Source organism: Suricata suricatta, chromosome 3, assembly GCF_006229205.1.
Source record: "Suricata suricatta isolate VVHF042 chromosome 3, meerkat_22Aug2017_6uvM2_HiC, whole genome shotgun sequence".
Classification (NCBI taxonomy): domain Eukaryota; kingdom Metazoa; phylum Chordata; class Mammalia; order Carnivora; family Herpestidae; genus Suricata; species Suricata suricatta.
The window spans coordinates 62,476,797-62,490,958 of record NC_043702.1 but is presented as its reverse complement, the minus strand read 5'-3'; the positions used below and the strand labels follow the sequence as shown (position 1 = coordinate 62,490,958).

The following is a 14,162-nucleotide window of genomic DNA, read 5'->3' as shown; positions in this document are numbered from 1 at the left end:
GAGTAGTTATGACTTAAACTCATATGTGAAGGTGGGCACATCTAGGACGACTATGGCGCTTACACCTTCAACATCAAAGAACAAGGTTGACAAAAGGTTTATTTACTAACCATTGCGAATACAGTCTTCCTCTTATGAGCCAAATAGAATGCCTCCTAGCCTTGTTTATGCCTGAATCTTAGCGTTATTGTTATAAACAAATGTGTTTGCTATCTGCTTCTCACTAAAAACATCCTGCTATCTCCTTAGTTGTAAGATTTTCTACCAGTTCAAACAAATGTGTATGTTATCTGCTTTTCACTGAGAATATCCTGTTATCCTATGATGTGTAAATTACCTCATTGTAATTAGAGTAGTTCTGCAAAAATGCCTCTGTAAAACCTATTTCTGCACCCTTTTCAAAGCATCTTATCACTGAGAATATTTGTAAAAATACCACTTTTTGATGTCATGTTAATACTTAAATCTATAAATAAAGGCACAAAACCAAGTAAGAAAGAAAGGGGCCGATACCGCCTCTCCTTCAGGGGACCCTGGACCAGCCGGAGCTGGACTCCGGCAGCTCAGGTCTTGATCCCAGGGGTGTGGTATTGACCCCTGTTGGGCTCCACACTGAGCGTGGAACCTGCTTGGGATATATTCTCTTTCTCTCTCTCTCTCTCTCTCTCTCTCTCTCTCTCTCTCTCATTCTCTCTCTCCCCCATTCCCTCTCCCCCATTCATGTGCTCACTCTCTCTCTCTCTCTCTCTCTCTCTCTCTAAAATAAAATTTTAAAAAGATATTTAAAAAGGTTCTACCATGTAGTAAGTTCTGACTTGGACAGGTGTATGTATATGTACAGTAGATGCTTGCATTAGCTTCCTATTGCTCCTGTAACAAATCACCATAAAAGTAGTAATTTATAGTGGCACAAATTTGTTATATTATCATTCTGGAAGTCAAAAATCCAAAATGGGTTTCACTGGGCCAAAATGAAGATATTGGCTGTGCCGAGCTCTTCCCAGAAGCTCCAGCAGGGAAATCTGTTTTCTTGCCTTTTCCAGCCTCTAGAAGCTGCCGACATTCATTAACTCATGGGACCTGTCCTCCACTTTCAAAGCTAGTAATGTACAATCTGCACTACCCCCCAACTCCCTCTCTCTCACCCCTACCTCTGCTTCTGTCATCACGTTTCCTTTCTGACTGTGACTTTCCTGCCTCTCTCTTTCACTTATGAGAACTTTTGTGACTATGTGCAACCCACCTGGATAATCCAGGGTTATCTTCCCATCTCAAAACTCTTAATTTAATCCGATCTACAAAGTCCCTCTCACCATGTGGAATAACACATTCGCAGATTCTGGGGATAAGGATGTGAACATCGTTGGAGGACCAATATTTTGCTTTACAACATTGCTGAATCTTGTCTTCTTCCTCTAAGGGGCAACTCGATATACAGGATCTCCCCCAGTATCTGGTGAACGGGCAGAGTACTGGTTGAGGAAGGTGGAAGGCTTAGTAAGATAGCAAGAACTAGCTCTTTTTGTTATTCTGAGAGATTATCTGTGTTGTTTAATGTGTGAAGCATGGCAATCAGATGAACTCAGATGAATGAAAAACTTGGGGGAAGGTGACAAGTGCACGCACAAAACACAGTGCATTTTGGAGGGAATAGGACCATATGGAGGCTAATTTTTAAAATGGAATCTGGTTCACTCTGCTCATATCCTGGATGGAGGCCACAGCACAGGTTTTGTGCTGTCATGGCCCACACTTTCACTCATTTTACTCTTTGCCCTTTCTCTCCATGCTTTTTTTTTTTTTAAGAACTCTAAATTAATGCAAGATTGTGCTGTACACTTGCTCCTTCATTTTATTCTCCATTTACTTCTTGGTTTTATAATATTCAAATGAGGGTAAAATATATAAAACTCAAATTGATTACAAATTTGACTTGGCAGCAGCATTATGAATGTTTAAAAGAGATGAATTTTATTATTAGCTGAGGGATATGCAAATATTGAGAATTATAGAAAACTTATTCAAGCTAATGGCTGTGAGTCTATGCTGTGTCCAACAGTATGATATCCTGTGCATGAGTCTGAGCTGGATTATAGATCATATGTTTAGACTTGACAGAAGTTAGTTCATCACTCTCCCAATTTAGTTCTAAATCAATTTTCCAAGTACTAAGCAGTTCACTTCTTTATAACATATCCAGAATACAGTAGCAAGGCTATTGATGCATCACTGAAAGTGCTTTTGCCTTCTTGAAGCTGACATCTATGTTTGCATCCGCTTTGTGGGCTTCTGTATGACGCACCAGCTCACTTTCTGCCTGGCTCTTAGTTTGGACTAAATAAAGATTTCTTGGATTGACTTTAGAAAATTTCAAAGGAAAAAAAAAAAACATTAACTGCTTGTTTATTTGCTGAAGAGTTCAAATCACTATTAGAATTTTTTTTGAGTTTTAATTATATCCTGGGTTAGCTCTCTAGAACTAGTGTCTATGATTTTATTATATATGCAATAGGAGTCAGTTCAGGACAGAATAGTCTCCTTGTTGTTGGAGGATCCCTTCATCTGTTTACTGGGAAGGTATTTGCGGTTGGTTTTGGTTTTGGGGCACGTGTATTCCTCAAGTAGCACAGATTGTAAAGTCACAGACCGTGGAGGCAGACTGCCTGGCTTCCCCCTCCAGCTCTGACCCTCACCAGCCACTTATCTTGAGCAAGTTTTGCAAGCTTCCTGTGTCTCTGTTTCCTTATCTATAAAACAGAGATAGAAAATAAAAATAGTCTCTACCTCATAGGGAGGTTGAGAGCACTAAATGGATTAATGTCTGACACACAGAAACCATTTCATACATATTTGCTATAACTTTTTTTATTTGTGAATCATTCTTTTGAGTCCTTTATCTATTTTTCAAACATGTTTGCAATTTTATTTCTTACCTATGAGTGTTCTTTATTTAAAAAGTAACACTTTTAGCTTATTTATTACAATTACCCCCTCCAGTTTTCCTTTTGACTTATAATTATTTTGTTTATATGTTTTTAATATTTAATATTTGTTTAAAAATAATTTTTAATGTTTATTTATTTATTTTGAGAGAGAAAGACAGAGTGTGCAGAAGCTGGAAAGGGGCCAAGAGGGGGAGAGAATACCAAGCAGGCTCCACGTTGTCAGGGGCTCAGTCCCACAAACCATGAGATCGTGACCTGAGCTGAAAGCAAAAGTCCTGCTATTTTTTTACTATAAGTTTTTTATGCTTAGAAAGTCCAACTGAAATCATTTCCTACATCTCTGAGGATTTTTCATCATTTAAAAAAAATATCTAACTCTTAATTCCATCTAATACTCTAACATGCTGTGAGGTGAACTGTTTGATCTTTCCACAAAATCATTACCCAGTTTCCCCAACATGACTCATTGGTAATGCTGCTGTCTCCTCCCTTTTTCTGTTCCACATACTCCCATGGCCAGCTCTTTCATGTTTCAGTGCAGACGTTCCCCTTCTGAGGGTGCTCGCTCTGACACCTGCTTGTCGATACACCCAAGTGGAGCATGTCCTCCCCACACGCTCCCAGTTCACCTGGTACAAACCCACTAACTCTTGGATTATGATTTCCTGCCTCTCTTTCCAATGACACTGGAAGCTCAGGTGCATAGTGAATGCATCCTATGCTTACTGTAGATAACCGATAGCTGTTTAATGATAATGAGTAAATATATTAAAATAAGCCTTCTTAATTATAAATGCAAATCACTTCCTTTTGAAATTTCATATGGCAAAGATGGAGGGAAATATGTGACTGTCACCCACAGCAATTAGATTCCCATAAAGTTCTTTTTCTCGTAACCGATGATGTTTATGTGTTTCTGTACTAGGTTAGTCAGCAAGTAAAGGCCTAGTGTTACAGCTTCATAATGGGATTAGTATCTTCTATCTGTTGAACGGCCCTCTATATCATTTAGCATACTTTGCATGAAAGGAATGTTAATTTTGCATGAAATGTTATTTTGCATGAAAGGAATATAGCCATGATGACTGTTCTTCATTTTATATTTGGCTGCATTTTTGCCCAATATTTTCTTTTAAATTTTGTATCTTGTTTTAGGTTTATTTCTTATGAGTGGCATATGGTTGAATTTATTTGTCTTTCAGTGTGGCATTTGACCTGTCTTTATTTTCATCTATGATGCCTGATCTTATTTCTACCTTCTTATTTAGGTATCATTTATTAAAGCCCTTTGTTTTCTGACTGATTTTGTCACATGGGACCGTGTTTTACTTTGTGTTGATGTCTCACATGAGTACCAACGTGGATTCATATAGACTTGAGCTCACAGAAATAAAATTTCAGTGACCAGTGTGCAATTTTCTAATTGATTTCAGTGTTATAAAGGAGACATCTAAACATGTCCAAATTTTGTTTTTCATCACAGAAACTTTTCATTTGTCTAGATAATTGTATAACATTTTTTTTACTTGTAAAACATCTCAATTTTTACAAGGATTTATTGTTATATTGGTATTTTAAATGTAATTTTATTTCTGGATTATGGTTACTATTTTAAATTATGCCCAAATTTTATTTTCAGCAATTTTCCTTCAAATATATATTATTTGTTCTGCTTACTCCCCTGGCCTCTCACTGAAATGCTGTAATCTTACAGTTTGGTCTTTGTTTTCTGTTTTCTGGCATCTCCTTTCATATTGCTGTCACGTCTATTATTCTATTTACTGCCTTCAGTGTGTATATTAACTCTTCTAAACACTTTAATACCCCTAGTTCTTTTCTCATCTCTGACAGCTTTCTTTCCTTCTGATTTTACCTCAGTCAGGTGCCTACTATAAATCAGACACAGCTAATATCAACTTCACAACAGTGGTCTGTCAATGAAATACAGAAGTCAAAATATCTTAAACTTTACAGACTTCCACATAATCCATATTGCGCAGGCAAAGGGGGAAAAATTAGGTGACTCACAAAAATTTAAACAGTATTTGTAAAAGCCAGTTTTGAAGCATCCAGTGTTTATGTCTTTCTTTCATCCAATCACATCCATTATAATGTTGTTACATGGTCGTCCTTTCCATAAAACTTGATCCACCACTACAGTTTAGGAATGTACCTCTCAGATTTTGAAAGGAAGAAGAAATATTACATTTAGAAATTGTGCTGAGATGGAATCTTGCTTTAGAAACAAGATCATGACAAAGCACTTGGCTTTGCAAACTGTGCCACTTTGGGTATTTCTGAATAGACATTTTTCTGACTTTGATCATATTTTTGAGCAATGCACTGATCCCAGCACTATGTATCAAACCATTGACCTTTATCTCCAAGCTCTTACTCTATGAAGATTGTAGGATTTTATGTACAACTTGTTACTTCAGATTTTAGACAATTATTTGTTCAATGGGAAATGAAGATAGATTTGTTATTTCTTAATGCTGTAAGAGTGAGCATACCCTTTTATAAACCGCTGAATTCTAAATTTAAAATTTCTTAAAAAGCTAGTTAGAAGAATGGTATATAACAAATATAACAATGATTCTTTTGAAATGTCTGTTAATACTAGTCTCTGCATATTTCTAAGAATTCCTTCATTGGTAATAGAAGCTGTGAAATTAGAGAAAATCCCAGATTATATTAATGGCATTGACTACTCCTCATTGTTTTCTACATCTGACTTCTTAAAGCTATTATTTTACTCCAAGGAAACACAGAAGAGTGACTATGTATCTTTCTGTAACTGACTACAGGCTTGTGAATAATTGGTCAAGAAAGGAAGAGCATACTCTTATATTGTGCTACTTAGCTTTTTTTAAAAAATGCTTTAAACATGGACAGTCCATTAAAAGTAGAATTCATGAAGACATGAGTTCTGTAACTGGGCAAATTTTATTGGTTGATTGATTTAGTCACTTTATTTTTTAAAAACTGCAGAGGAAAAGTGCATGTTTGGAGCTCGAGAAGATAGATCTGTAGTCACATAATCTCTCATGATTTGAGAGAATAGAAAGTGGACCTTCTATTACAAAAATAATAATATAAGTATTTTTCCCAAGAACCTCAGACTTCTTATAAAAGACACACTTATCCTTGATATATTATAGTTTTCATGATAACACCTTATAATTTTTATGTTTTATTTTCTTCAAAGGTGCTTACTTATATGTTCTTTCTGCTTTATAAAATTTGTTCTATTATGCAAAGAATGAATATTTGGGGGAATTAGCAATTATTTTCTCATCAGAGAACAAAAGAAAACATGTAATATTTAGGGTGCAATGGAGTCTATGTCCAGCTATGCTATTAACTCTGGAGATTTGGGAGAATTCACTGAACTTCTTTGGATTTTCATACTCATCTGCACAATGAATTACCACTAAGCCCCAGAGACAAGTCATTTCTAGTACAGTGACTTTGTGATGTTAGTATTTATAATGCCTTCTAACAGAAATAGTCATTTGAAAAGTTTAGTTTTTCCCTTCCTTTTTCACAGACCACTTTAGCTGTATGGCATGTTCTTTCACAGTCTGATTTGCATATTTACAAGCATGCAAATTTCCCCCTATTTTTCCATAGGTGTTTTATGACAAGGCATCTTAATTTGTTCTTTGTCACCTCTCTCTTTAAAGGTTCCCTAAACTCATTTTATACTGTTCTCCAATCTCAATTGCATTCAAGCCTTCTGAAATAGCACAGTACCAGCTCAGGGGACCAACGCCCTGTTTTCCTCCTCACTTATCCCTTGGAAAGAGGCTGTCTTATCAACCTTACAGAGTTACATCAGGTGTCGTCAGCATCAAGATAGGAGCAGAGAGACACACTGTCTTATAGTACACTGGGCAGGAAGCATCACCTTGTTTTTCAGGTGAAGAAATTGATAGGAATCGACTTAGAAGGTTAGGAAACAATATGAACACAGCTTGTTAACTCTAGATAATTTTTCTACTCCATGGCTACCTGTGAGGGCAAAGTTACAGATAGGAAGATTACAGTTACAGATAGGAGAAATTAAAATGTAATGTCTTGTCTGTGATCAAAATGAAAGGCCACAAGGCAATGGAATCCAACTCTCTTAATAATCAGGCCACTGATTTCCTGACCATTAGTCTTGGGCATTTCCCAGTAGGATGAAAAATGATAAAACAAATATTTAGAAAATAAATACCATCTGTAAATTTTAGCAAAAATAAACCACTGACTTTCTGTTAAGATAAATAAAAGAATGACATATTTATGAATAACACAAAATGAAATTAGTATTTTAATGTGGAAAAACTTTATGGAGTCATGATCAATAAAATCTATATAGTAATCATTCACAACAAAGTAATAGTCCAGTTGAATATAAACTGAATTCATCTGTGCAGATAGATAATCCACAGAGAAAAACAGAAATATATTTTCTTTATCATGTGAAAGACTTTCAGTGGTATGGGAGAATGTTGTCTTCTTATCATAATCAACTGAAGGAATGTACTTTTGTATGAAGGTGAGGTTTTGAACAAGTGAATTTCAAAAATAACCGACAATTTGTTATGAACAAATCAGTATTGTACACTCATAGCGCTCATATATAACAACTTCGTATTCCTGTATATTTTGTACTTTATGAACATATTTTAAGTAAGATATATTCACAATTTTAACTGAAATATATAAAAATGTTTATTTGAATATGAAGTCCCTATGGAAAACCAAATACTCAAGGAGCCAAACACAAATGATTTTTAATCTTTTCTGATCACATAGTTGTTCTCAACTGCTATTGTGTACATAAACCTTAAAAGAAAAGAAAATAGAGAAAACAAACAATTCTATAAGATGGTTCAATGTGGGAACTAGGGGAGGAGGTGGGAACAATGGGAAAGAGAAGAAACAGCTTTGTTATCTGTCACCTAGAATTGTTTGGGCTTGGTTTACAGTGATGAAATCAAACCTATCCAAATGAAGTATGCCAATGTGCCCTACTCTATGAGCTCCAGAAGCTACCAGCCCTAAGGTGAAAGGCAGGGGGTGCATGAATGAGTATTGAATACACATGCATATGTACATATATGTATATGCAGACACATATGTATATGATTGGTCCCAGAAAGAACCCTTGCAATGATTTTGGAATTAGAGTTCTTTAAAAGTGAATAGTGAGTCATCAAGCAAAGTGATAACAGCTAAGAACACTAGACTAAATATGAAAATCTAGTTTTGAGGCCAGCTCTGGCACATACAACTAAAACACAGAGACTAGAGAATCACATAAGCATGGAGAGCCCTTGTCTTCCTTTCACATGAGGAAACATGTTTCACTATGCCAAGAAGAGCTGGTTAGGTTAGGTAAGACAATATGGTGTTTAGGACCTTTCTGTTTCTAACAACTGTTATTCTGTGATCATGCGATCAGTCTTTTGCTCTGTTTCTGAGTATGTAATTCCTGTTACCCTGCATTTTTGTCAAGTGGATGGCTTAAATGGGGAAATATCAGGCCATCTGAAATGGGTGACTGACAAAGCTTTTTCTAGCAGTACTATTATTTCTTTATCATGTATTACATGTCTCTATGAATAAAGGAAACAAATCCACAGTCTACAATTCTCATGGCAATCCCTTATTTTGGGTAAATCCATTTCCTTGAGTGTTAAGGGGTGGGGAGAGAAGCAAAGAGCAAGTTTTAGGCATGTTAAAGATTTGGTCCACCCATCACATCTGCCCCTAATTAATTGTGTGAGCATGGGAAAGTTTTTTTAACCACTGTGACACTCCATTTTCTTATCTATAAATTTTAGGAAATAATAGCACCTACCTCATGAGGTTGTTAGAGAACAACAAGAGAAGCAAATGAGATAATGCTCTTGCTGCATTTAACCTAAATTCAACCCACGGTGCCTCAGGAATGTTCATTATTAACATTACAAAGCTTTTAATAAATCACTTTCATCAGAGTAGGAGTAGAAACAATATTTTTGTTTGATGCTCTCATAAGCATATGCTTATGTATAGGCATTTTGTAGCTCTGCTTGAAAGCTCGAAGAAAAGAGGGTGTCTGTGGAACATTGCAAATACAGTGTTGTGAAATGATGCATTCTGTTTTATGAGAGCAGATATTTTAAATGCCTTTACTGTTTGTAAGGTGATGCTATTTTCTTTTCAAAGACTGAAACACCTATCTGAGCATGCTACATTTGTTTGCAGTGACTGTTGGCCCTAATAAGCCTGCGCCCGGACCTGCAGAAGACAGTGCTGCACAGAGCGAGGGCGTGTCAGACCTCCAGGAGGTGGTGTCCTTGAAGGAGCGGATGGCGAGGTACCAGGCAGCTGTCTCTAGGGGTGACTGCCGCAGCTTCTCTGCCAACGTAAGCTGCTCCTGTTAGTTTTGCTTTAGCCAGTGTGCTTTTTGTCTGCCCTTTGCACACTATCCTTACACTGCAGTGCAAGAATACCACTGGGCGGTGGGATAAAGCAGAGAAAGCACAGACACAGTGTGAATCAAAGTCAAGGATATGAATTGAAGCTTCACTGCTGCTACTTACTAGCTGTGTGAATTTAGGCTACTATCTTAACCCATCTCTGATCTTCAGTCTCCTTAACTGAAAAATGGGAATAGCCATCTACCACAGAGGGTCTTAGAGAGAAGTCAAAGAGATAATTTACGTGTAAGCCATAAGGCAGAGTATAAATGTGTTATTATTGCCATCATTATCACTTAACCTATAGCTATTCTCCTCAGGAAGGTTGGGAATTAATTTCAAATTTTAATAACGTGGGTCTGCATGCAGCCCTCCTTGGTCTCATGTATAGTTCATTTAAATTCACTGGCAGTATAATTTTTTTTTTGCTTTTCTCATTTCTCTGTATGCACTAAATCCATTAGGAGTAGCTTAATCAACATAGAAATGAGGGAGATTAGCAATGTAGGCACTCTGCTAAACCAATTATGATTATAGGAAACAGCAGGATTCAGTAGGACCACCAATTTTAGAGCCAAAGCATAATAAAGTCATATTCAAAAGAATTTGTTGGGTTCTATCATCTGTGGCCTTCAATCCACAGGGTTTGATGAGTCATTTTATTAGTAGCAGCTTTATAGCTTAATGGAATATAAGGATACTCTTTATAATTATAATCTCCAAATTAGCAAAGTTGTTCATTTAACCAAAAGAGAAAGAGAAAGAATAGCCAAGAAGGGTGGCATTCTAAAATAGCTACTCTTAACATTCTTCTTTACAAATTATTTAGAGACAAGGCTGACTGTGCCAAACTCATTAACAATATTGTAATTCTAAATGACATTTAAGTTTTTACATAGTCATTAAAATCCATTTTAGATGCAGCATGGATTTTGAATGAATATACAGAAATCACAGAAGTAGCTAGATCTCTTCCAAAATAAATAGTATCATTCCAGTGCCTCCTGCCAGTCTTCTTACATAGCACCCCCTGCTGGATCATTGGGGAACTTTACTACAAATTAGTGTTCGAAATTGGAGAAAAGATTCTTGGGGAAACAAACTGATTTTGAAAGTACCTAGGGAGAGAGGTGTTATTTAGAAAACATTTTTTTTTATTTAGGAAGACATTCATCTTTACAGGCACTAGGAGAATATACCATACTGTGCTAAGAAAGAGAATATTTAAATTGTGCACTGAGAAAACTAAATTACCCCACTATTTAATACAAAAACCAAAAAAAAAAATGTTAATGCTACTATGAAGGTAGCCTACATATAAAATATTTAATAACCCTTCTCTCTTCTGCTCATTTACGGTCAAAACAAATCAAGGGGGAGAGATTTATGGGCCATCGTGTATTAGTGGCAAAGCCAGGCTAAATTCCTGGTCTCTGGACTCCTGGGCTCTTTTAACTGTATTCAGCTGCTTCCTCTCATACAAGAAAGCATCGGTGGCCCAACAAATGCCCTATTGTTTGGTTTGGCCCTAAGTTAATACGGGGAGGGGGGAGCAGCACATATATTATGTCAGAGAAATCCTGGTAAATATCTAAGGAAAGCAAAATTACTACTTTACTGTCTTCTCTGGTCAGATGCATCCAATGTTTCTTCAGTTAACAAATCATGGAGGGGTGCCTGGGCAGCTCAGTTCTTTAAGTATAGGACTCATCAGACTCTTCATTTCAGCTCAGGTCATGATCTCAGGGTCCTGGGAGCTAGCCCACATCACGCTCTGCACTAGGCATGAAGCCTGCTTAAGAGTCTCTCTCTCCCTCTCTTCTTCTACCCCTGTCCTTACTCTCTGTCAAAAAAAAAAAAAATCATGGAAACTTCCTTTAACATTTCTGTCTACACAAATAATCCAAGTTATTTTATGTGCATAATCTGAAAGTCTCTGATTTGGCCCCAGACTGAATCCATTATATTTCAGGCACATTGAGATCAGTGTCTGATGATCCTAACCTCAGCCAGATGGCATTTGGTTGAACCTAACTAAATAAAAGTCATGCCCATGGAAAGGCACTGGTATGCAGAAGCATCCTAGGAGAGAAAGGGGAGGTGACATTTGCTAAGCAATGAATTAAAATGCCAGATCCTGTGCTGTGCAATTCTACTTCCCTTATCTTTTTTAGCACTTACAAGAATATATGTGGAAAATCTATTGTTTTCCCACTTTATAAAAAATAAAACTGAGGTTCACAAACTCTAGTCTAAGGTTTTAAGTGTCAGAACTGAGATTAGAATTATATTTGTCCAATTCCCCAAATTATATTATTTCTACTATTATCTAGAACCCAAGATTGTTTCTTTGTAAAGAAAACAGATGATTGTATAATGTATTAGCCTAGGTGTTAGGTAGCTAAATTACTTATTATTAAAATAATAAAATAAATAAAATAAAAAACTTCATATTAAGTAGGTATGTGTTAGGTATTTAGATCAATTTGTTGATAAACTGGCTTACTTATTATGGGCATACCCATTAGATTCCAAATCTTATTTCTGAGTCCAAGAATAAGAAACATTGAATAAGGATAAACATAAAAATGTTTAATGCAAAATAATCCAAGCTATGTGGTCATTTACAATAAGCTGGGTTGCTTGAAATGTGTAGAACACGGGGCTGAACAAGGCAAAGTCACAGGGAGGCTTTCCACCTGAGCAAGGGGACCTTGCTGGTGACCACAGGCTGCTCCTCGAGTAGATCCTGCCATCTCACACATGTAAACCTCCATTCACAAGCTGAGCTGAATAAAGAAACCGTATCACCACCACCGAACTACAGCTCAAAGGGCGTCCTCACTTAGGTGGGTGAGCGGCAGCAGCAGCGTAATCACACTGGTAAAAATAACCGACTATCTGCGTGTTTTGCATGTGTAACATGGTCTGATTCCAAAGTGCAATGCTAAAGGAAAGGAATGGGTATATTTGTTATTTAATCCGTTTGGTATATGAGAAGCAACATGTTTATATCAGAACTGATATTTTTGTGAAAATGCACTTACTAGGAAAGTATTCAGTCATTAGCATAATTACTGAGGCTTATTAGATTAATTTGCACATGATGTGGGCAATGTTTATAGTTGTTGGAAAGAGCGAGATCTTTCTTAACAATAATTGCCTTAATTTCCATGATTTAATACTCAAATATTATCTATGATCAATCAAGGAAGGCCACTCAATGTACATTAAATGGCAAGGGGGAGGCACAAGAAATATTGTGGCCTTAATTCACCCTTTCCCTTCTTTATCTCAAATCTCAAAATAGATGCCATACTTTATAATGACCTTAACATGTATCAAATGGCAGTAACTGATGGGGATTTATATTTGAAGTTTGTTGCAGAATTTGATAGCCTGTATCTCTAAAACATATAAGTATACATTCTTATCCCTTCTTCCCATACAGCAAATACATGTTTTCTTAAATATTGGGTAGTTCATGGAATTCGGAAAAGGTTATGCAGTTGCTAGAGCAGCCACTTGACTTTGCTAGTAATTCAGATAATCCTGAGTATTGATTCATTCTCCAGTATTTTGGAATCTGGGAAACCCCAAGATAATAGTTGTATTTTTAGTATCAGTTTGAGAAACCAAGTATTGGGGTAGAGATTCCTGGATCCCAGGAGTCCGTAGTCCATGTTATGGGAACCTCAGCTCACAGGTATACAGTTACTTTCAGGTCTCAAGGCTTCAAGGTTATGTCAGGACTGGGCTAGACCTCGGGAGACCTCCTGTGGTATGAAGGATTGCTGAATCTCTTCCCAGTTTAAACGGACCTCCAAGCCTCCTGGAGGAGGCCTGGTTGGCATGGGGCCCGTTTGCTTGTGAGTTATCATCCCATCTGGGTCTGAGTGCCTGTAAGGCTAAGGAGTGTGTTGAATCATCAAAGCCAAAGCCTTAAGTTACTACACTTCCCACAGGGGCGTGAGATCTGACAAGTCTCCTCAGTGTTTTTCAAGTTGCTCCAAATGATGCCTATTGAATTAGTCTTTCTGTTCTGCAAAATGCCAGTGATAGCCTAGAAATTTTCTAACATTAAACCCTCTGCTTCTCACACAACAATGCTAAAAGCTGAGTCCTGGGGTATGCCAATCCTGGAGGAGTTGTTTTTCTGCCTTTCCTTTAGTACTAGTGATTAAGACAAACAGCAGTCATTGAAACAGACAGATAGGGGTTCAAATTTCAGCTCCTACCCAAACCCCAGCTATGAGAACTTAACAAGTTGCCTCACGTCCCCAAATACCAGTTTCATTTTAAAATGAGGCTAAATGCCCATATCTCACAGGAGCTGGAGAAACATCAAATGACAAGATATATGTAAACACATAGAAATCACTCAGCACTAATATTAAGTAGTTGTTATTATTATTGATATTGATATTTTTGCACAAAAGCAGATTGTTTTGTTCATCTTTAGTGATTTAAACACATCATGGAATGAGTCAGATGTTTATTGTCAAATCGGTTTCCATACAACACCCAGTGCTCTTCCCCACAAGTGCCCTCCTCCACCACCACCACCTCCCCTCCCCCTCCCCTCCCCTTCAACCCTCAGTTCGTTTTCAGTATTCAATAGTCTCTCAGGTTTTGTATCCCTCTCTCTCCCCAACTCTCTTTCTCTCTTCCCCTCCCCCTGGTTCTCCATTAGGTTTCTCCTGTTCTCCTGTTAGACCTATGAGTGCAAACATATGGTATCTGTCCTTCTCTGCCTGAC

General features: G+C 37.1%; 1 protein-coding gene across 1 annotated transcript in view; it reads left to right on the top strand.

The window, feature by feature from the left end:
• Positions 1–14,162, top strand: part of XIRP2 (xin actin binding repeat containing 2) — a 75,815-nt gene that overhangs the window by 16,539 nt on the left and 45,114 nt on the right. Inside the window, exon 2 of the mRNA XM_029934448.1 lies at positions 9,189–9,349. Within this exon, the coding sequence (XP_029790308.1) occupies positions 9,293–9,349 (57 nt within the window). The 5' untranslated portion in view covers positions 9,189–9,292. The remainder of the gene's footprint in view (positions 1–9,188; positions 9,350–14,162) is intronic.